At 42.2% G+C, this 24,135-nt stretch overlaps 1 protein-coding gene across 1 annotated transcript; it reads left to right on the top strand.

Annotated features, from left to right (window-relative positions):
- Nucleotides 1-11,834: 11,834 nt before the first annotated feature.
- dusp16 (dual specificity phosphatase 16) lies at nucleotides 11,835-23,909 on the top strand. The gene is made up of 6 exons (XM_050036311.1): nucleotides 11,835-12,177; nucleotides 16,845-16,983; nucleotides 19,683-19,846; nucleotides 20,059-20,218; nucleotides 20,312-20,435; nucleotides 21,103-23,909. The coding sequence occupies exons 1-6, from the start codon at nucleotides 11,869-11,871 to the stop codon at nucleotides 22,208-22,210; spliced, it is 2,004 nt and encodes a 667-aa protein (XP_049892268.1). The 5' UTR covers nucleotides 11,835-11,868; the 3' UTR covers nucleotides 22,211-23,909.
- Nucleotides 23,910-24,135: the final 226 nt, after the last annotated feature.

Below are 24,135 nucleotides of genomic sequence, written 5' to 3'. Positions count from 1 at the left end.
TGGTGCGTTAAATCAGTGTGTAAACATATTTAATCTAGGAGAGATAATTTTAAAGGTGAAACTATCGCTTTGTAATAAATGTACTTTATCTTTCCGCTCCAACGCTTCATATTAAGAGATGTGATGTGTGTTTTATGGTCATAAATTTACCTAATTGCTGACTGAGGGGCAAAAAATTTCCCCTAATAAACGGATTTTTTTATTTCACTTTGAGCAGCAGAAATGGTGGTATCGATGACGATAATTCTCATTATGTGTATTTATTAAAATGTACATTTAGTGTCAAGTCACACACACCGGGTCACACTGTGACACTGCTGCTCATTATTTTTTATTGTATCCTGTGATTATAGTTTCGGCTCATTGAGGAAGTCGGCGTTCAGCTGTGAGAATCGACAGGGTTTGTTTTTCGCAGCGAGCAGATTTAAAGGTCACATTTTAAAATCTGCGTGTAAACATGAGCGTGATGGAGCTGTGTGGAGGTAGAGGTGTTGCTGTACCTGATGATCAGGTTTTTGGTGGATTGTTGTCTGTTCAGTTATGAAAACCCAACAACACTTGTGTGTGTTGATTTTTATTTTCACAAGGAACTGAGAGTTATCTGAACTGGGTTGGACTTTATTTAATAGATAAGGGAGTTTTTAAAAATGTCCTTTTTCTGTGGGAACCAATGGGCTTGAAGCTGAGAGCCACAGACAGGAAGTCAGATAGTGCTGATAGACGGACTAACACAGGATTTGTTGAAAATAACATCAGACTTCTACTTAAAAAAGCAATGATAACAGCTTTATGTAATACTTGAAGCCATTAGAGATATTTATTGATTTATGTTTGCCCCTGAAAACTGAGAATTAAACACCTTTGCTATAAGATTTTATTTAGATTTCTCAATATATCTGTACACTTCCCCACATCAACATATGCCAACGTTTTGCCGGCAAGTGTAGTTGTCCAGCAAGTCAAAATATCAACGGCCAAATGTCTGGTGGGAAATATGCTAAATAGATTCATTAATAGCATATTAAATAGCCTAATATTGTGTGACCAATAAGACGTAATGTAACATAAGGTAAGGTATCACTTTAATGTCCCTGAGGGGCAATTTGAGATACAGACAGGAGTCACAAGTACACGAAAACATACAGTACAGTACGGTACAAATACATAACACACAGTATCCAGTGTCACACACTGTCAGGTAAATCATGGACATTAAGGGTCAGTGCTTCTTAAGATAAGCAATAGCAGATGGGACAAAAGACGATATGATATATGTTCACCAACTTAAATATAAACTTGCAGACCAGAGTGCGACCCTGCCTCTTCAGAGAAATCACCACATCCATGGCAGTTAGTGTGTTCAGTGCAGATGGCTTCACGGATCATGTTCTCCAGGAAAACCTTTAGTACACGATGGGTCTCCTCGTAGATCAGACCAGAAGTAGCCTTCACCACAGTGAGCCAGATGGCAGATATCAGCCCGTCTTTTTTGTGTATTTTATCACTGTTTAAATGTAGGCTATTTAAAAAATGTTTGGTAGTTCTTCTATATGGCTGGAATTCTGGAATATTGATGACCATAGAAAGAATTGTAAACTCTAGTTGATGTTAAAATAGGGCTTAAATGATTACGATACTGATAATACTAGTGCCCTTAAAGTGATACTGATACCAATAAAGTCCTTCATTTGATAAATCGTTTCGGTATCAATTTGAGTTTGTTAGGACTGTTAAAAAGCTTGGTGTTGGATGTTAGCCACTGCTGCTGTGTTAGCTCGTGTTTACAGGGCAGACGTTAAACTGACTGTTTGCCACAAGGAGACAGGAGATGGCTCTTGAGAAGGCAGCAACAGAAAGTTTACTAATCTGGCAGGAAGTCGGGGTGGTATGGGATTAGACCCTGGTGCAAAAAGGACCAAATGCAGGCATTGTTTGACTGGAGATGTTTCGATAATACTTGGTGCTGGGTTATTTTGGTCGATACCTTAAAGGTCTTGAGTCCTGGGCTACAGATATAAGTGAGTCCAGGTGGTTTCAATATGATCTCAGTCAGTTCATTCAGACACAACAGACCACACATATCAGCCTGAAACACCAGATACTTCCAAACACCCTTTTTCTTTAAGTATCTTGTATGTTCAGACCCTGGCTGCTTCGTTGACGGTGTGGTGACTTGAGGTTCGGCCATAGGCGTCCACATGAGAGATGAAGTCCAGGATTATGAGGCTCAAGGCGGGATGATATCACAGCTCTGGATGAGAACATGGCGTCTGTTTGGCAGTGAGCTGCAGGGCTGATCCTCTGTTTGGACTCTACAAACAGATTTTTGTTTTAAAAACTTCAAACTTCAGCACAGATTAGTTAAATGTCCTATTTTTAACACATTAACAGAAGCCTTTTTGTGTATGAAATGGGTCAAACTGTAGTTAAAAATACAAATATGTTTGTTTTGTAATAGGAGTATGCTCATAACTGTTTGGCTGTATGGATCAGCTGTAGTCTCAGTTAAAGTTAAAACTTAAATCAATCGTCAGACAAAGATCATTCACTGACGGACTCAACAACCTGACCAAACGGTTCATTAGTAGCTTCTCTGGAGCTCTCAATCACATTGCTTGATCTTCATCAGTACACAGAGCAGTAGATATTTAAATTCTGATACTTCTTTGTACTTTAAGGACTTGTTGTTCATGGTGGCTCTGAAGTTTTAGTGTGCAGGATTTCTGGGGTTTAGTGGCATATATTGGTGAGGGCTGCAGATTGCAACCAGCTGAAACTTCTGCTTAGAAATCCTTCAGTGTTCTTTATTCAGGAGGTTTTTATCGACAGCTGAATTATCCACAGAGATCTTTTCCTCTCCAAAACAAACGCACCCAGTGATTTATGTTGGTAAAAACACAGAATGAAGCAGTTTTATGTTGCAAATCAGTGTTTATTCGACCATGCTTGTTGCAGATGGGCCTCTAACTATGGTGGCTGATGCGAAAACACAAATAGAGTGTGCCAGGGCTGACGTCAAAACCCGAAGTTTAGCATCGCGCTGGTTCCCAGAAGAGAAAGTGAATGTGATTTTTGCATTGCGTTTTGGATTATGTCAGAAAATAAGCTCTGTGGCTAACACAAGTTTATGATACTTACAGGTTTTGTTCAGCGAGATAATCTTCACATATGAACACCTTTCATACCGCATTTGAAGCTTAAATGCGATCGCCAGAAGTAAAAAGCTAATGTTAGGCTTTAACGGACTACATGACTACTCCACGGTCGCATGACTCTTGACGTCACCGCCACTAAGCTTTCAACTGATTTCGGCCGCTTTATTTTAAAAACATTGTATAATGGGGAAATCGGACTGTTTAAGCTAAATAAGAAGCTGTAATGGCGCACTGCCAGCACTCTCGTCTGTTCGGAGGTGATGACGTTTTATGTCCCCGACAGGGTTTGTAGTCGTATTGAGCAACTTGTTAGCAACCGCCTTTTTACGACACGTAAAAGCTTCAAAATTCACAAGTAGGGTATTTACTGACGTGTTCCATGTCATAGAACAAAACCTGAAACTCGCTTAAGCTTTTGTTAACCACAGACCTTAGATAAGAGAACCAGAAGTGCTAAAAGCGCTAACGGAGTTCCGGGTTTACTGACACACTCTATTGCTCAATCTAAAGCCAGTGTTTGGTTTGTCCGTTCTGGGCTACTGTAGAAACATGATACTCTCTAAACAGCTCATTCCAAGGTAACGAGAACACAACAATTTTTATTTTTCAGGTGATTATACACTATAATAAAAACATACGTACTATAGGGCTGCAAAGATTAGTCGACTAATCGATTACTAATCGACTATTAAAATAATCGGTGACTATTTTAGTTTAGTCTTTTTTCATACAAAAGTACTATAAAAGTACCCCAAAATACTCTTCAATACTCACGTTCAAATATTGGCAGCTTTACACACTTTCCCATGACGGTGAACTAAAACCCTCTGGTGTGAGTACGAAACAAGACATTAGGATTAGCATTGGGAGAGACAGACCAGCATTTTTCAACATTTTTCAACATTTTAACACATTTTTCAATAAAATGATTTGTCGACTAATCAAAACAATCAACAGATTAGTCGACAATAAAAATAATCGTTAGTTGCAGCCCTAACGTACTATGAGTGTGCTTTTTGCAGCTTGCTTCATCATTTTTTAACTGTAGCAAGGAACCCAGCAAATCACTGATGCTGATAATAAGAGAAACTCTAATACTGTGGTATTTTCGGAGACGGTTGTGGTACCACAAAAATATCATACAGTTGCAACCCTAGTTCAGACTTATTTAATGATGAGTTGAGGACAGTTTGAGGATCTACTGTCAGTCGTCCGGCCTAATTATGAGGCTACAACTTGTTCAGATAAGTCTTGCAGCTTGTCCACGAGGGTGACGCTGAAGGTGAGCTAACGTTAGCTTAACTCAAACCATGTATGCTTCCACTTGTCATTGCCACTACAGACTACAGCTCGGTCTCTCAATTCAGTCAATTAGGCAATGAAAGAAAAGAAACACAGATGATTTCGGACACTTATTCCAGTTGAGTTGAAGTTTAGAGCGCTTCTGCAAAAGTGCAACGCGCATAAAGTGGAAAAACGCAAAACACTTTACTGTCAGTGAAAACAATTACAAAAAGGCACCCAGGCTGCTGAAACATACTCCGTCTGATCAGGACCTTTGTCTCGATTTTTCTAAACTTGTAAAAACTTGACATTGTGACGTGCTGCTCTGAGTAATAACGATCAACCACGCACTCACTAAATGGATCCTGACACATCTCTCCTCTTCATTAATGTTGTTAATAGACAAACCAGCAGTTCACACCCCGGGGGTCGGAAGCAAATAAGAGATCACAAGATAAATCTGAGGAGTCGAGAGCCAAAGAAACACTTTTCTGCTACTCAAAGTGATGTTTCGTTTTCAAGTGAATTATGAGATAATTTTGTCTCCAGGCCTCTAAAAATAAAAAGAAGGAACATCTCTCCTCTCTTTGAAGGAGCAGCATTATATTTAATTTCAATTTTATTATATTGTGGCTTTTTACCAGGAAAATCCCTTTTCAGAAATTTCCAGTCATGACCTGAGCATAACGGATTGATATTAGTGGCTGATAATGACCATTATAATTTTAGTTCTGATGCTTTGAGAATGCCTGAAAAGCTGCATTTTTTATATATTAAATTATTTCCTTATGTCAGCTTTAGTATGTTGTTTATATTTGTGAACCAGTTTGAGGTGTAACTTCCTGATACGTCAGTTAGCAGCTCTGCTATTTAAAATATTATCCGTGTTTGTTCTTGTTGAGGTGAGCTCAGCCTCACCTGTCTGTCTCTGATGTCAGCGAGGGGTTAAAGTCCTCTGATTGGCTGCTATCACAGCTTAGTTATTAACCTTTGGTCAGAGTCGTCAGACAGGTTGAACTCTCAACCACACCTGCTGTCGGTGTAACCAGGAAACACTTTATCTGATTAATACCAAAACGATGAGACCTGGTTTTCTTGTGACCTGATTGGAGTTGAAGCTGCCGCTCCTCTTTCTGCTGTGATTTTTATCTCGTATATGTCCAAAAAGGCAAACATTCGTTCCCGTGGATGTGTCTCTAGATTTAAAAGTTTGTTCATAAACAACTTTTACTGCTGAGTCACTTTATGAGCTGCAGAGGAAGTTGGAGGGAATATTTGGAGATCAAAACTACTTTACGTCATCTTTTTTATGAGCTCCCTCTGAGTTAGAAACTTTCTCTCAACAGAATAAATTCATCCTTTGGTCACAAGGGTCAGCTGTTTCTTAAATAAATTGTATTATATAAAGGGCCTAAATTAGAAAGCAAAGTAGTTTGATATTTGTCCTGTGTGTGTGAGGCTTATAAAACCATATTCTCTGAACACAAAATAAGCTCTTCCACCATTTTATCAGATCTTCTTCTTTTGTTTAAACAATATATTTATTATCCATTGCCTTATTTAAACGCAAAAAATACATAGGAAACAAATCTGTGTAAATTAAATGATACATCAGGACACCAAGAACAAGTTCCTTCTGAGACAAAAGACAGTCTTTTTATTAGGGACAGCATAGTATCATTATATTTTTGTGGCAATATCGTATTGTCACACAGTGTCAAGTGTCGATTTTTTAAAATGTGTGTGTATATATTATAAATATGACAAATACAAATGAAACTCCAGGTCACAGCCTAGAATAATATAATCAGTCGCTTTTTCAGTCCACTAGACACATTTTGCTGCAATATAATGGCTGAAATGAGATTAACAGACTGAAAACTTTACGGTATTGGATAAAACAGATGTTGACAAAGTTTTCCAGTTGAAAAAAGGTAATAAGTCGCAATATATTTTATCGCAATACTACTCAGCATATCACAACATATTTAAAATCGCACTAATATTGTAATGTGACTCAAGTATCGTGATAATATCGTATCGTGGATTCCCACCCCTACTTTTTATACGTTGCTAATCTGTAATGGAACAATTTTTCATTAAAGATAAAAACTAATGTTTAACCTGCCAAACACATTGTTAAATAAGCTGCTGTACTTTGGGATGCAGAAAACTATCTGTCATTATTTATTCTTTTTAGAAAGTTATATTCTTCTGATTACAACCTGAATATAAAAACTACTTTTGTATGTTTTCAGGTCGTTCTTCCTTCCATCCATCCGTCTGTCCCATTCTTGTGAACACAATTAGCTCAGGAATGCCTCAAGGTGATTTTCCTTGCATTCAACACATTAGATGTTGGTGGGCATTCCTGTGAACAATCAATTTTTTTCAAATTTGGCGCAAACGTTCACTTGGAATCAAGAATGAACGGATTAGATTTTGATGGTCAAAGATCACTGTGACCTTGTCTGTCTATTTTTTTGAGAACACCATGCGGAATTTTCTTTTTAGATTTGGCACAAACGTCGACATTGAGTCAAAGATGAACTGATTAGAATTTTGTGGTCAAAGGTCAAGGTCACTGTGACCTCACAAAATATGTCTCTGGCCAAAACTCAGGAACTCATTCACTGATTATAACAAAAGTGTTACACAGATGTCAGATATAATGGATATAATGATGAAGTGAGGACATTTTATATCCAAAAGGTCAAAGTGCAGCTTCACCGTGAGGTCATAATGTTCTGCAAAAACAATTATCTGGCCATTTTTCAACATCATATCTCAGGAACAGAAGGGGAGACATTTGTTCAGATACTGAAATGGTGACAGTAATATTGAAACTGTGCTGATTGTGTAGATCTTATGTGTGTGAAGTGTCCATGTTTTAAAGCGTTGTCAACTATCGTGGACAGACATGGATGTAATCTGTAACTCAACTGGTTGGTGTAGCCGCACAGCTGCGACACCATAATTCTAGTTGTAACTTTTGTTTACTCTTGTCATTATCATTTTTGGTGGGTAAGAAAATCAAATCAGAAATTGAACCACCATTGAACTGCGTGGACCACATGAATGAATAATGTTACACTCAGTATTTGGGGCAAGCTCACGGACAGATCCAGAAGTCTTGACCCTCTGTAACCTCTGTGAAACATCACCATTATACAGATATATTTTTATGTGCGTGTCTGTCTGATACGGGATAAGACTCTGATGCCATCTGTTCGGAGGATTTTGTAGCTGGTAATTTGACTGAGATCAGATGTCTGCAGAGGAATGTCCCGGCTTGAAAAAACATAATTGAATCTGTTTTATTCTGTGAAGTGGAACATGATGTTAGAGATGCAGCCTCGGGCTGCAGCTGCCTGTTTGGACGCTTCAGATGGTTTGAAAGTATTTTAACTGATTCTGCTTCAGAACACACAGACAGAGGTTTGTTATTATTTTACGCCACTGTCTTCTTTTGTTGCAGCACTTTGTGCTACTGCCACTCACAGTCTCTCATTAGCTTTGAATATGCATGGATTGCTTTTGTTCAGAATGACTACGACTGTTTGGAAGTGAGATTTTTTGCTGCAGGAATGAAGTTTTTTGTTTATCACCCTGGTTCCCTCATCAAAAAGCCTTTGAGTATATTATAATACTTGCACATTTTGTACAGCAAGATAATCACATACAAACATAATCACATATTAACACAACTTCTATTATTTTTGAAGTGTAAATGCAGTCGCCAGAGGTAAAAAGCTAACATTAGGTTATAAACAAACGACACCACAGTCGCATGACTTAATGTCGCCACCACAATGAGACTGTAAAGCTCTCTATAGTCTCATTTAGTCACTTGATGAGAACAGTCTTTTTTGAAAGACACATCAATACTTCAAAACTCATTAGTGGGGTATTTACCTACATATTTTATGTCGTAGGACAAAATGTGAAAGTTTCTTAAGCTTGTGTTAACCACAGAAATTGTTTCAGGCATCAAACTAAAAACTCAAGTACAATAAAAATGTTTCCGAATAACCTAGAATAGCTAATTTCGTAACAAAATCTTCATTGATATTTGCTCAGCGCTGCCTAGTCTGGCAGTTTGACTGCAGTTGATGGAAAGATTGACATGGTTGACTTGTATACACGACATTTTCATCCCATCTGACAGTCACTATGTGAGATTAGGCAAGGGTGGAGTCATAAAATTGTGTCGTGACTTGGCTGACAGACGTGACAGACTACATGTTGGTTAGCGATAGGGTTGGGTCGGTATGAGAAAAAAAATAACGGTCAGGTTTTTGTGAAAAACCGCATCAAGTTGGTAATACAAGATTTTCGCCACTTGGGGGCGCAGTTGACTCATTTAAAATAAAAAAACGACACGTTGTTTCTTTTATTCCTTACAAATAAAATGTGCAGGTTTAGCTTACTCAATCAGTGCAAACAAGGGTTGCCGCCTTCGTCTGGCTCAAAGCCAAAGTGTTGTCATAGTGGCGCATTCTTTGATTTCTTCGAGACTAAATTGTCCGCCATTATCGACTCCCCGTCACTGTTAAACAAACCCCAGGCTACAGTAGAGGCCTCGGCGCACTTGCACTTGCACCCCCTAGCTCAGTCCCCGAGAACCGACCCAAATCTAGTTAGCAATCAGTCATCCCTGGTCATCTTTAATGACGTGTGTGATGTTATCAGGTTATTCTTGTCCTAATTTTGAATAAGGAATAAAAAGGTGTTTGCAGCCTTAGTAAGAGTATATCTGATAATATGTCTAATACAATTAATTTGTAATTTTCACATTCTTTGTAGTTGTCTTAGCATCGCTTATGTCCCCTTTGGATAGAGCAGTTACCCCCTACAGAATCTCCCAGACAGTCCTGAATCCTGAGAATATAAAACCTCCTAAAAGCAGCAGACGAAGTGAAGAGTTGTGTGTGTCTGCGTTTTAAATATGTGACTCCATTCATTCAGTCTGGAGTGGAACACTGAAACAAAGTTTGAGGACACGTGTCAGATTTATTTTGTTTGGAGCTGGTTGTGAATTTTCTGGGCTCACAGTGTGTGTGTGTGTGTGTGTGTGTGTGTGTGTTGGTGTGTGGGCCGCTGGAGGAGGAACATGTTTGGGGATTTTCTTTTTTGTGTTGAGTCGACTCTGTAACTGCTGGTTTTACAACACAAGGGAATTTCCTGCTGCTGCAGATCTCTGAGTCAGTGTGAGGAGAGAGGAGCGCTTAACAGGAAGTTAAAAAGATCAACTTCAATCAGCGACTTCGGAGCGGACGCAGTGTTTTTATTAGATTCTGTACTTTAATTTGAAGGTGGTAAAACCAGGAGTTTCTCTGTTAAAGTTGCCTCAGAGATCACTTACCTATCAGTCAAACAACCTCCAGTATTCTGCTTTAAGATGATGAAAGTTTCTGTAGATGGCGCTCTTTGATCTAGAACAGGATACCTAAAACACTGTTGGACAGATTGACATGGAACTTAGAGCATTAATCCTAATAATGTCGGTGACCATCTGACCTTTCATATAGAGCCACGTTCAAGACAAAACATCCACTTGTAACCAAGAAACAGTGATTTATGTCCTCTGAAACCTTACTTCTGACCCTTTGTCTCTGAGTTGTGAGCAGTTTAATTGAGTAGTTTTCACTTGTTGCTTTTGAATACTTTCTTGGTGCCTTAGGAAGTAAAACTACACATTATTGTACAAACCAAAAAGCAAAGATGAGATCATAAGAAAGAAGCAACCTAATTTTATCCGAACGAGTGATCATCTCGTGACCTCTCACAGTGGTACAAGATAAATGAGGGGGCTCTCACATCACGGACCTGGGCCTATATCCGAGTACACTTGACCCCAAAGTCATGTTTGTTTGATTAGTATGAACTAGGGATGCAGGATATTGGATTTTTTGCCGATATCCGGTCTAGTCTGATATTATTGTGCATCCCTAGTGTGAATGGTTCGTCTATCCGTGCCCGAGTCCACTCCAAAACGTGGTCTTGAGTGTAGCTCGTGTGTACCCTAGTATAGTGCACTTTACATCTGGACATCAGTTGTACTATAACACGGAAAGGGACTGCTATTCAGCGCTACTACACGTTTTTTAGCTGTTATGTAACAGTCTCAATTTAATAGTGATGCGTCTGTATCAGACGGCAGCGCAGCCCGCTGTGCACAGGCCTCGATTCGACTGTCAACCTGCAGTTGGAGCTTCGGTGGTAGGAGCAGAGCCCCGCGCCCAGCTGATGACGGTCCCCACAGCAGCAGTGTCCACACATAAATGATGACGCGAGTGTACAGATCAACATTACTAATATGAAAGCTCAGCAGTGGGGAGGGGAGGCAATCATACTCAGTCACACTACAAATCAAATGTACCTAATGTGACAACGCCCTGAGATGAACAAGATGAATGAGTCAGGCAGACAACCGTCATGACCCATGAAAACAAAACAATGTTCATGTTTTTTTTTTTCTTTCTGTCCTGTAAATCATCAGAAAGCTGATGTTAGGACACACAATTATAGCTATAAGTCATGAAATGCTGAAGAGACTGGAGGCGTTAATGTCCAGGTGTTTTTTTAAACAACACAAAGACGCCAGGCGGCAGCGTAGGATGTAGCAGTTGCACAGATCCATGTAACTGGTGCCACAAACTTTAATTGTAGTAGCAGAAGTATCTGGTCAGACAGAGCTGAACAATCAGCCGTTCTCCTGGAGAGGAGCACCTGACTGATGTGTTCCAGCAGAAATAGAAAATCTAAATAATTATTTGTTCGATATAAATGATGGTAGATTATTAATCGTCTGTGTGGAGCAGCGTTCGTCATCACTGAGACAGTTTGTGATGAAACTGAAGCCGAATCTGACTCTGCGTCTTTTTCCTTTTTTTTGTCCCAGAGCCTGAGACTACTTAAGCATGAAGACGAGGATGAAGGTGCAGAGTGATGTCATCAGTGCTCAGTCCAGGAGAAAAGTTGCCTTTTGTTTCTCGCCTGCTGTGGTGTGAAAGAGACCCCCCCCACCACCACCACCACCACCACCCGGCCTGCACGCCACCAAAAGACTCCACACACACACAAGAACACACACACACACAGCAGAGGTAGTTAGTGGGGGTTTGGCTTTTATGCCTTTCAGTGCAGAGTGAGGCCTCTCTGTCTGTCTGTCTGTCTGTCTCTCTTTTTCTGTGTCTCTCGTCCCGGGGTTTTGGGCTGCCAAGCGCCATCAGGATGACATCATACCCGACCGACACAATGGAGCTCTTCATCCTCTGAGGTTCCTCGCCAGGCTGCGTCACTGCGCTGGACCGCCGGCCCGGGACGCTCAGGAGGAGGAGGAGGAGGAGGAGGGGGAGGAGGACTACGGTCAGGGAGGGAGGGGGGTGGGGGGGTGGGAGGGACAGGGAAGGGGAAGTAGTTTGACATGTCGGAGCATCCTGCGGGACCGGGATCATGGTCCAGGTCTGGGTCCGGGGTGCTGAAGCCTGGAGCAGTGCGGCCTGGAGCGACGCGGCCCGGAGCGGTGCGGCCCATCGGGGCGGAGGCTCTGGTGGCCCTGCTGGAGGGGGGGCTGGACCGGGTGGTGCTGATTGACAGCCGCCCCTTCGTGGACTACAACGCATCGCACATCCTGGAGGCGGTGAACGTGAACTGCTCTAAGCTGATGAAGAGGAGGCTGCAGCAGGACAAAGTCCAGATCGCTGAGCTCCTGCAGCACTCAGCCAAGAAGAAGGTAAACGCAAACACAGGAGGTTCACCTGTCCTCCTAAATCCTGATCCACGACACATCAACACATGAATGATCTAAAGCAGAGGGTGTCAGAGAGGGGAGGCTGTGTGAGGATGAAGGGACAGGTGCTTGCAGGTGTTATTGAAGTTTGTCAGCAGAGACACGTGGATCATAAAGGAGATTAAGTGTGTGGTTTCTAGATAGCATGCTGGTGCTTCTGAAGCAAAAGAGGTGTGACATGTAACACAACAATGTCAGCGTCCACTGTGACATACTGTAAAACTTCAATTAAAAGCCCAGGGTATCATCTGCTTACGTCTCTGAAATCAACAGGCCCATATTTGGGACAGGCCTTTAATTCCTTTCATGTTGCTCAGCAAAAAGAAATACAGTCAAATTGTTTTGTAAACCAGTATGAATATTGGCTTCAGATAATATGTCATGTATGAATCATTCATTTGGAATAAAGGAATATGAATACCTTACAGGGTGATGGAGGAATGGACACATAATTTGAGGGAGCCAACATCCTGGATTTATACATCCGAAGAACTTCTTCAAAAAGAAAATGAACTGTTTGGCATCCAGACCAGACCTCTAAATGAGACAGGCCTTTATTTGTCGAAATGTGTAGCTACACTGGGCTAGTAAAAGGTACCGGGCGTTAAATGAGGACAAGGCTTTTAAGCGAAGTTTTACGGTATACACGTCAGGCAGCGCTTGAAATAAAATAACCATAACCTAAAAATCATTTACCGTCTCAGTTTTATGGTGGTTGATCTCATCCTCTGCTCACAGGGTCAGGAGCTCCCAGACCTCACTCAGTACGTTTACATGCACAGCTTAATCGAGCTATGCTCAAAATTTGATTTTGGCGTCTAATTGGACTTCTGTCCTTGTCCCAGTTTACATGCAACGGAGAAAATCGAATTACTAACGGGAACATGTCCTCCTCCTCAACACTAGGTGGCGATATGCGTCGTTTCAGCGGGTTAATACGGACCCCTTTCTGGTTGACCTATTACGTCACTTAATAATAAACAACTGGAGTCAGGCGGCAGACCGGCATTTTCGAACAACAGCAAGATGGATAATCGTACAGCTTTGTTCATCTCGTACGTAATGTACGCGTTACTGATTGTGCAGATAAGGTGCACGCTATCCCTCGTGGTCATGGTGATTTCGAGAGGCAGACAAGAACGCCGTATGCTGTTGGAGGGCTACAACAATAGCATGTCTTGTCTGTTCCGGGGTCATACGCCAGCGCGGGGGGTGTGGAGCATGCGCACATGCATTGTCTAGTTTAACTCCGATTACGGCGTATACATGCCGGAGAAAATCGAATTCCAATCGCATTATCTGGGTGTCTTAATCGGAGTTGGAGAACTCCGATATTAGTTGGAGTAACGCGTTTACATGCACTTCAGTTGTCCAGTTATAGTCGGATTAAGGCAATAATTCGTTTTTTTCAAGTGTCATGTAAACGTACTGACTGTCTCCCCAATTTTCGGATATCTTCGGCTGCTTCTCTTCTTCTTTGAGTTAGCTGCTAACTGCCATTAGCTGCTTTTTAAATCTCCCGGCGGTGGGTCGCACACATAACATGTCCTCAAACGTCACACCCGTCCTGTCCTGCCGGCTCACGCTTGTTTTTTTGTTGTTGTTGTTTTTTTTGTTTTTTTTTTACAAAAATGTTGATTCAGTGCTGTTACTACCTCCGTTGCCTTTTGTACAGAACGACGAGGCGGAATAATGCCACAACAATCCCACCTTGATCAGGCTGTGTAAAAGGGGCTGTTGAAAGAAAAGAAACTGTAGAACTTGAAGAATCATTATGTTTTTAGTTTCCTACAGTATGAAAGTGATAGTTGTCTGTACATCCATGGCCACACTACAGACAGGAGCTGCTAGTAGATAATTCAGCTCTTTAAATGGAGACAGTTTGACTAAATGTCAACAAATAAAACGGGGCTGATGTTTTAGCTCACACACTGGGCCCATGCTTAACTAATTTAGAGCTTGTAAATCCCCCTAATAGAAGTGAGAGGATGCAGTAGACGAGAGGTGTTGGTGAAGTGCAGTTGCCTCAGTTTTGTCAGGTGATTTAATATCATCTTTAATCATATCATGTTAGCGTTTTACAAAATCTACATTTTATAATCATTAAAGTAAACTGTCAAGACATATTAAGCATGAAAGCTAAATGTATCCGTCTGCTGATGAAGACTGTGAGATGAGTTTGAAAGTTCTGAAACAAAAATGACTTTGTGGACTAAGGGTTTTTTATTTATTGTCAAACAATAATCTCCAGCTCAGTGCGGTGTTACTGGTTCCTGTGTGGTTTCTCTGCTGACCTATAAGATTATTTCCAGTTAAACAAACAAGGAACCCGTGACTAAAACCATACAAGGAAATGAAACACAAACACTCCCAACAGTGTTTGAGCATCTTGTTTTTCACTTCATTAAAACGAAAACCCACAACAGAGACACATTGTTTTAGATTGTCAATAGTTTTTTGTAAATAATGTGATCAGTGTGCGTGGTTGTGTCTGCCTGTGTGTATCAGAGAAAGTGTTTGAAATGTTTGTTTACAATTAATAATCATTAGATTACTTTTGAGAGTGAAACTTGACACCATGATGATTACGAAGCAACATCTGGAGTTATATGGAGATTTTTAAGTACATTTTTTGACATATATCCATCTGTGATCTGGATCACTGGAGCAGGGTTACAGTTAGACAAAACTGATGCTGGACATTGAAATGTTCTAGATATTGTCCACGTGTATTGAATGGACTCATGAATAATAATCATAGACTCTGTGTAATAACTGATGTAGCTACCATGACGTCACCCATTGATTTATGGACTCCCGATGTGAAGCCGACATTTCCACAGTCACCATCTTGGTTTTTTGAGTATGAAATTAGCTTGATAGACCGAAACTGTTATTTGTACCAGGCTGTAAACATGCTGCTGTAAAGCTGAACATTTTAACATGGGGCTCTACAGGGACTGACTCACTTCTGGAGCCAGCCTCAAGTGGCCGTTAGAGGAACTGCAGCTTTTTCACTTCGGCATTGGCTTCATTTTTCAGACACTTGAAATACCTACAAATCATGCCAGCCTACTTAGTTTAGGCGACGTGTAAAGAGCTCACCATTTCCAAACTGAACGTGACGTCAGCGAGCTTCGGCGTCAAAACCAGTTTGATTGCATTGATTTGTATTGAACTGTTCTAACCGGGTGTGGGCGACATGCATGGCCGTTTTGAGCTGAACTTTTGGTGTGGACAGAGAGCAATGGTTGCTCGCTTTGTGGAAACCGATCAGGCCTGACATATTCTCAGGGGGAATTATTTTCACCGGACATTATGACTGGAGAGATTTAAATATAACGGACTTCAACAGATTTTCACATTTATCAAAAAACGGTACTTACCTTATAACGGAAACCTGCACTGTAGGAAGTAACCGTCACTTGACTTCAGCTATGAGTTTGACACTCTTAGTTCTGGTGTTACTGAGTTATGAGTCAGAGAAGAAGAGGTGTGACTTTTGATGCAATACTGTCGAAGTTAATGAATTTAGGGAAACATGAAAGACTGAAGGAAGCAGTAGAGGAACATTCTAAAAAGACACGAAACACAAAAGTAAAAACAAAGATAAGGAAAAACTAAGAGGGCTGTAGTGGATTGAATATAATCCCTGGAGATGATATACACAGACAAGAATACAGAGGATCTCATGGTGGTGTCTTATTTTTAAACTGACACTTAAACTTAAATCTGATGTTTCCCCTGCTTGCTCTTCTCCGTCTCCTCTGAACGTGGGCGCCTGACCTCAGAACAGTGTATTTATATTTAACAAAGAGAGTTTGCGAGCCACAGAGGCCGCTCCTCCCTTTTTGTGGTGTTGTGTTAAACTGGAATAACGGCTTTGAGGAAGCTCGGCCGCTCGTTTTTATTACTGAGGCAACATTTTCCGTATGATTATGAGCTGTAATTAATTCTGTGTGCAGCGAAGGAGAGAAAGCAGAGTTTCCTCGAGTGAGCACAAACTGTAAAGGAGCCAAACCACCGTGGTTTAGAGGCAGGCCGTCGACCCCCAGAGGATTTCACCTTCGTACTGAGAGTCAGAGAGAGACTGATGCTGCTGCAGCACATAAAACACGCGACAACACAGAAGTTCTTTCAAGGAAAATGTTGGTTTTGTACAACTTAATTTTGGTGATTCATCATTTCTGACGGGTCGAAGAAACACAAGCAGTCAGATGATCAGACAAGTTATAAAAAGTCTCAAATATCTACATCGGTTTTGGCTTCAGAAATTCAGTGTCACTCGAGCCTTGGGCTAAGTAACAGACTCAAATGACCTCGCATTTCCTTCTTTAAATGTTCTGGAATATGATCAAATAAACCAAAGTGTGTCAGTGTTGTCACAGCCCTATCAGGAGCAGAAAACACAACCTCTCTGTGTAGAAATATCTAAATGATCAAATATAATCAAACCACTAAAATTTGATAAAGGCAGTGTGTTCAAATGTGTGTGTGTCATGACTGTGAAGATAAAACAAAGGTGACCAACACATGTAATTGTAATAAAAATGTTATAATTAACTTGTAAAAGTCCTGAAAGTGTCTTTGTGTCTCTGTGTGTGTTGCAGTTGGAGCTGCAGGGCGATCAGGAGGTCGTCGTTTACGATCAGAGCTCTTCAGATCCGACTTCTCTCAGCTCCGAGTCTTTCCTCAGTGTCCTGCTAGTGAAACTGGAGAGGAGCTTCCCCTCCGTACACCTGCTCTCAGGTCAGTCCCGCACAAGTCAGAGTCAAAACATCCCAGAGACTGAGACTAGTCCGAGTCAAATATACACTAGACTTAAAGTAGCCCGAGTCAAAAGATCCATCAGGCCGACGTTTGTCCAAGTCTAAACCCCCATAAGGCCAGAGACATACTTGCATTTTAACCACGCGTTTGCGTAGACAACCGGCCGTGTCGACCAGCTGACCCGACATAACTTAATGCACCTAGTGTAGCGTGATCGTAAAACGTATTGTTTTTCATTCAAAATGCTGCGTTTCACCACTGATGCCATTTTTTAAATATCAAATCCTGCGTTTCTGTTTGTGTTCACCAAACAGCAGAAATCACAGCACCCTAAAAACCCCATGAGGCCGAGTCTAGTGCGGCTCAAACCCCCCGTGAGACTGAGGCGATAGAAGAAACTATATTTTACAGCAGAGGCGGCGTCCATGTTGTTCTGCGGTGTTTGTGTTGCTGCTGTTTCCACTCTGACAGAGGAGCTGTGAGTTTGAGTCACTTGTGATAAAGCAGTTTATTAGTTTGACCGACAGGCGGGTCGACTGCAGACGTCCTCCCTTCTTTCCACTGAGGGTTACGTTATGTAACCATGATGTAATGCTGAACTGACGACTCCACCCTCACATGTATAAAAAAAAAGGCCTTCTGTGCTTTCCAAAATCACTCGGTCAAAGGTTTAACAGTTACACAACAACAACTTGAATCTGCGCGAATAAATGAGGAACCTGCTGCTCTGACTGATAATAAATACTGCAGCAGGAGGGGAAGTTTCAGAGGGAAGTTTAGACAGAAAAGAGGATCAGAACAGTTCTGATTTTGAATATCAGGCTCTAACAGTAAAATGTATCAAAGTATAGGCAGTCATAATTTAATTAATCACCGAAAAACAGGCACTTCTTCAGTGTCTAATGGTTGAAAATAAAATCAAAAGCTTGAGATCTTTACCATTAATTGTGAAGCAGATATTAACCATGAACACACACAGGGAAGTTTATTTTTAATCAGTCCCACACACAACGTCCTGCTGCCACAAATACTACACTAGAGCACCAAATGTGGATTAATCCGCTGCTGAAAATAGTCCCCAACAAATGCACTATTTCCTCCTGTATGTGTGTTTTTTTTAAATGAACTTAAATATTTGTGATTCAAGATTTTTGTCTTTTGAAGCTGCTTTTTGAAGCTAATAGTTTTGAAACTAGGGTTGGGTACCAAACTCTTACATTGATACTGCTGAGGTCAAGTTCATGTTAAATTAATTGGTGCCAAATGTCAGCACCTGAGAGCACATCTGGGTGAGAGCACTAAGGTCAGACAGGAAGTGAAAGCACCGTGGAGCTTCATCAGCTTCTCAGCGAGCTGAAACCTGTTGCTGCACAGTCGATAGTTTCAACGTCTGCTCGACCTTTTCAGTTTTCTTTCAGAAACAGACGGACCTGTCTCTGCTCTTTGTGTTTTTTAAGTTACATACATACGTCACATATTTGTCAGTTGGGTCTAAACAGTGAGCGAGATAGACGAGCTAACACACGGTGTCTACAGGTCTTAAAATGTCTTAAACTCAGATTAGATGGGTCTTAAATATTTTGGTCACATTGCCGTGAAAATGTCTCCAGCCTGACAGACCCAATGATTGTAAAGAGACACAGACTGAAGAAGTGCAATAGTAAATATCATTTATGACACATTAAACTATAAACTATATATATAATGTGTGTTTCCACTGCAAGTTTGGTCTTAAATTTCATATAAAGTAGTATTAAAAAGCCTTAAATTTGACTTGGTCATATCTGTAGACGACTTGAAACATATAAAGCAAACAGACAGACAGACAGACAGACAGACAGAGAGAGCTCTATGTGTGATTAAAGATGACGTCACTCCTGAAGCTTGTTCAGAAATTATATTTTTGTTGTAACAGAAGGTAAAGTGCTGAAAAACGATACCTGTACTGTTATTGGTACAAATGTGAAGGGTACCCAACCCTACTTGGAGCTGAGAGCTGTAGACAGGAAGTCAGAAAGCGTTGACTGACATGTTGTTGGTTTGAGTCCAAACATGAGAGGAAAAATAAAGAAAATTTTTTTTTTATCTCAGTTTTTGTGCATAAATTATATTTTTGGCACATTAAAAAAATAATAGAAAAGGCAAATATTACTAAAAGACAAATGACATAAATAGGTGAAGGAAATAGATTTATTTAAAATAAATGAGAGAAAATTAAACAAATTAAAAAGTATAAATATTGTCAGAAAATATGCTTCAGCAGCACCTTCTCTGTCACTGACCTTTTTTAAAATATATTTATTAACTCTGATGGGTTACATCATATTCAGAGCCACAGTTAAATTCACAATGTTTTTATTGGACTACAACAGACGGCGGTCACATGTGCACAGTGAGGTGAGAATATCTCCTCATCAGCTCCATGTTGGACGTGTGCAGCTGAAGGAGGCTGCAGAGGATCAATTCACAGGCTTGTTGCCTGGCAACAAGTGTTGAGGCTGAGCCATCTGTAGCTGGTGGAGCAGGCTGTTCAGTAAAACCATAAACACTGATAAGAGTTCAGCTGTAGACTGACGACAGACACACAGCTGATGGGTCAGACCCTCTGACAGTAATCTGCGTCTGTAAATGTGACTCGTCATTAAAACACGGACGCTCTGTGTGTTTGTTCTTCTCAGGTGGGTTCTCTGAGTTCTCCCACCTGTTTCCTGGTCTGTGTGAGGGGAAGTCCACTCTGGTTCCCTCTTGTATCTCTCAGCCCTGCCTGCCTGTCACCAACATTGGGCCGACCCGCATCCTGCCTCACCTGTACCTGGGCTGCCAGAGAGATGTCCTCAACAAGGTACCAGAGAGCCGTTGTCACTTCTCTGATTAGCTCACTCTCTAGGCGAAGCTGTGTCTCAACCAGGATACTCAGGTTTCAGCGTCACACAGTCGAGGGTCAACTAAATTTAAAGTTAAATTTAAATGTGGTGTCGTTGCGCAGTTTAAGACCTGGGTGTGACGGTGATGTTTTCCTTTTAACACTGATCCAATCTGATCTTCTGTCTCCAGGATCTGATGCAGCAGAACGACATCGTCTACGTCCTGAACGCCAGTAACACCTGCCCCAAACCTGACTTCATCCCGGAGTCTCACTTCTTGAGAGTTCCTGTCAACGACTCGTTCTGTGAGAAGATCCTGCCCTGGTTGGACCGATCGGTGGAGTTCATAGGTCAGTGGAGAAGTCGACATCAGAGAATTATTCCTGTATGAGTTCAGAGATAAGAACTGCTCTCACTTCAGTCTGAATCTTTGTGTATTCCAGAGAAGGCTAAAGCGTCCAACGCTCGGGTCCTGGTTCACTGTCTGGCTGGAATCTCCCGCTCAGCCACCATCGCCATTGCCTACATCATGAAGAGGATGGACATGTCTCTGGACGAGGCGTACAGGTGAGAGTTTCACGTCCAGAGGTCATAAATCTGATTCATGACCATAAGTGTGTGTACACAGGTCTTCCAACAGAGCAGCTGTCATCACACACGGCTGCGGCTGTTTATAGCACCCATATCACTAATTAATCTCATGTGCCCGTAAACCATCGTCACAGTATCACACAACATATCAATCACTGTTATTAAAGGCCAGACGGATGATCAACGATTCATTTACAGAGCTCGTATTAAAACAGGCGTCACAAAGTGCTTCAGAAGTTCAACAGGGAAACAATGGCTCTGTTTTAAAGAAAGAAGAAAGACTGTTTTTAAAGTGTGAATCAAATTAAATGTTTTCTGTCTTTCTTCTATGTATCGTTCTGCTTGTCACCGCTCAAACTGTCCCCTCAGAAAGTTCCTCCAGAGCCACCGTAGATGTTACACAACAGATTTGTGCAGCTTCAGCTTTTCTGTCCGAGTCGACGTGTTTGTCAGAGTTCAGATTCCTGTTTGATGTTTGTCGTGCACATTCCTCTGCACATAGATCCAAACAATGCAGAGAGTGTGTCCTAATGAGTCCTCATTAACCCTCTAATTAATCTGTCCCGCGTGTCACTGTTGATTACAGATGCTCGTCATGATTCACACTAATGATGCAGCGCCACATTCTTTGTGTGTCCGACAGGTTTGTGAAGGAGAAGAGGCCGACCATCTCGCCCAACTTTAACTTCCTGGGTCAGCTGCTGGACTTTGAGAAGAAGATCAAAAGTCCTCACGGTACTGAAACTAAACTCAACTCCCTCCATCACCCAGACGGCGGCGGTGACGTCCCCGCTCAGCCCGACGACCTGGAGCCTTCAGCCTGCCAGGAGGCCCCCGCGGGCCCCGGCCTGCCCCTGCTGGAGCCCCTCACCCTACCTTGTGTTTTAGCCGACGCCCCCGAGGAGCGTCTGCTGGCTCAGGCTCTGAGCGGCCTGCAGCTCGCCGACGGACCTGAAGACAACGCCCGGCTGAAGCGCTCCTTCTCTCTGGACATCAAGTCGTACGGCGAGCCGGGTGGGAGCGCTTCTCACCGGGTGTTTGTCCCTCACGGAGGATCAGGAGATGCCGCAGAGTACTTCAAACCGTCTGGCTTTAAAGAGCCGACCAGTAAACCGTGTCAGTTCTCCCCGGTGGAGGAGGTGTCGGAGCAGTCGACGCCGGAGCAGAGCCCCGACAAGGAGGAAGCCGACGGGCCGGAGCCAGTCGCACCTCCGCCGGCCTCCAGCAGCTTCACCAAACCTCCACCTGCTGCTCCGAACTGTTTGCACCCGTTGCACCGGAGCGGCAGCATGGAGGAGAACGCCACCAGCTACCTGTTTGGCCTCTCCCGCAGCCAGCAGCATCTGGCCAAATCGGCATCTAGCGGGGCGCTGAAAGGCTGGCACTCGGACATCCTGCTTGGCCCCGTCACCGTCTCCACCTCCTCCCTGGCTGGCGGTTGGTACCTCTCCTCAGACTCCACCCGCTTCTACTCCACCTCAGCCATCCTGAGCGGCGGCAGCTTCGCGGCCTACAGCTGCAGCCACGGCCTGGAGGCGGTGCGGCGGCGCAGCCGGCAGAGGACGGGCGACCGCGGAGACTCGAGGAGGAGCTGGCACGAAGAGAGCAGCTTCGAGAAGCAGCTGAAGAGGCGCAGCTGTCAGATGGAGTTTGGAGACGGGATGACGGACAGCAGGTCCAGGGAGGAGATGGGGAAGGTGGGGAGTCAGTCGAGTTTCTCTGGCAGCATGGAGATCATCGAGGTGTCCTGAGACTGATCCTGACAGTGTCACAGATCTCACACTCAGTCAGGAGGCGTCTGACTGAAGCAGCTTCTGACATGTCAGTGTCATGCTGAGTAAAACGCGCAACACACATCAGCCGCTTCACTGAGCGTCGTGTCGACTGACATCACACAGTGAGGAAGAGATGACGTCACAAAATCACCGTATTGATCCAAATATAGGACTTTCTTTTAAATCTGGGAATTAAGTTTGAAAGTTTTATGATCTTTTTAAATGGAGAGACGAGAGAGAGTGTTGCATTATGGGTTGATTTTAGCCTAAATGTTGGTTGGCAGAGTGAGTGTGTGAAAGTTAATCAGCTCTGAAGTCAGTTTGAGCTGCAGGAGTTTCTGTAATGACAGTGTGAGTGTGTGTGTGACTGATTGTTTTATGTTTCTATTTGACCATAGAAAAGTCTTGCAGGACGTCAGTCGGTGTCTGAGCACGAGTGTGAAAGTGTTTCCCATCTTTTCCAAACAGCTGTTGTTAAAGAGTCTGTCTGATAATAATGAGGTAATAATAATAATAATGATGATAATAATAATAATAATAATAATAATAATAATAATCAGAGTCGTCTTATATTCAGTTTAATATGGCAGAAGGAGCAGCTCATCAACATCACTGACAGACTAGATTTGCAAACATCAAACACCAGCAGCTGCTTAAAACTGTCTGAATTTCTCCTCAAAGTATTTTAGTAATGAAAACAGCATCAGAACGATAAACAGCTCTTCAACCAGAACTGGAAACACTGGTAAAATATGTGACTCTAAATTGTCTGTAGGTGTGAATGTGAGTGTGAATGGTTGTCTGTCTCTATGTGTCAGCCCTGTGATGGTCTGGTGACCTGTCCAGGGTGAATCTCACCCAGTGTCAGCTGGGAGAGGCTCCAACACACTCACGACCATAACAGGATAAGTTGTTATGGAAGATGAACGAATGAATCGATACTGTGGAAAATAAGTCGGTATATTTAACAACACTGTGTCGTATTAATGAAAGATAATGGAGGTAAATTCATCTGTTTATTTTAATTATGGATCATCGTTATGTTTTAAAGGTCGCAGGTCGTCACACAGTGCGAAGAAATCAGTTTTCAAGATGAATCAATAATTCTCTTATAATCCCATCGTACCTCTGAATCAGAATCAAATCATGAGGGAGACGGTGATGTTTTCAGCTCTGGGACAGAAGTCAGGATGTTTTGATCTCAGCAGCACATGAGCGACACGATGCTGAACATTTGATAAATCAATCTGTGTCGATATGAAGGCGTTTCCGATGTGTGTTGCAGTAAAAACTTGGACAAAAGAACGACGGACACTTTTACAGACGGACTCTGAGTCTTTGAACGTCTCATTTGTGGAGAAGCTGCTCATCGTCTGTTTGGATCCTCAAACTAAAGCGAAGCTGTGGATGTTGAACTGGACCTCAGCAGAACCTCACAGATCCAGATCCTCACCTTGGTTTATTGTTTTTTTTTTATCTGCAGCAGCTCAGTGAGAGGAAACATCTCAGGTGTGATCTGAGCTGCAGGAGAACACAACAGGTGACACAGCTCACCTGTGGGAGGAGTCAACAGCAGCATGTCGGTCTGTGAGACTCACAGACGTGTTCACAGGTAATCTTGCACTACTGTGGTTTGCAGAATGGATTTGATGATTAAAAGTGTATAAAGCAGAAATGAGTCTGAGGTTGATTTTAAAGGAGTGTTCCGCAGATTCTCTCCTGAAGGCTGGAAACAGTTTTTATTGTATTTGCTTCTGCTACAGAGAAGAAACTGATTACAAACAGACTTGATGATGTTTCAGTGATAAAAGGTCAGTGTTAGCATTAATGTTAGCATGTCAGTGTTAGCATTAAACACAAAACAGACATTTCATTATCCTTTTGCAAATGTTAGCATGCTG

This window comes from Epinephelus moara, chromosome 23 (assembly GCF_006386435.1).
Source record: "Epinephelus moara isolate mb chromosome 23, YSFRI_EMoa_1.0, whole genome shotgun sequence".
Lineage (NCBI taxonomy): Eukaryota > Metazoa > Chordata > Actinopteri > Perciformes > Serranidae > Epinephelus > Epinephelus moara.
This window is presented reverse-complemented; position numbering and strand designations above follow the sequence as displayed.

Excerpts from the sequence above, each read along its gene's own strand:
- dusp16 (XM_050036311.1), top strand. The coding sequence starts at position 11,869 with ATGTCGGAGCATCCTGCGGGACCGGGATCATGGTCCAGGTCTGGGTCC. Across the intron at positions 12,178-16,844 it reads AGCACTCAGCCAAGAAGAAG|TTGGAGCTGCAGGGCGATCA; the intron begins GTAAACGCAAAC and ends TGTGTGTTGCAG. Across the intron at positions 20,436-21,102 it reads TCTCTGGACGAGGCGTACAG|GTTTGTGAAGGAGAAGAGGC; the intron begins GTGAGAGTTTCA and ends TGTGTCCGACAG.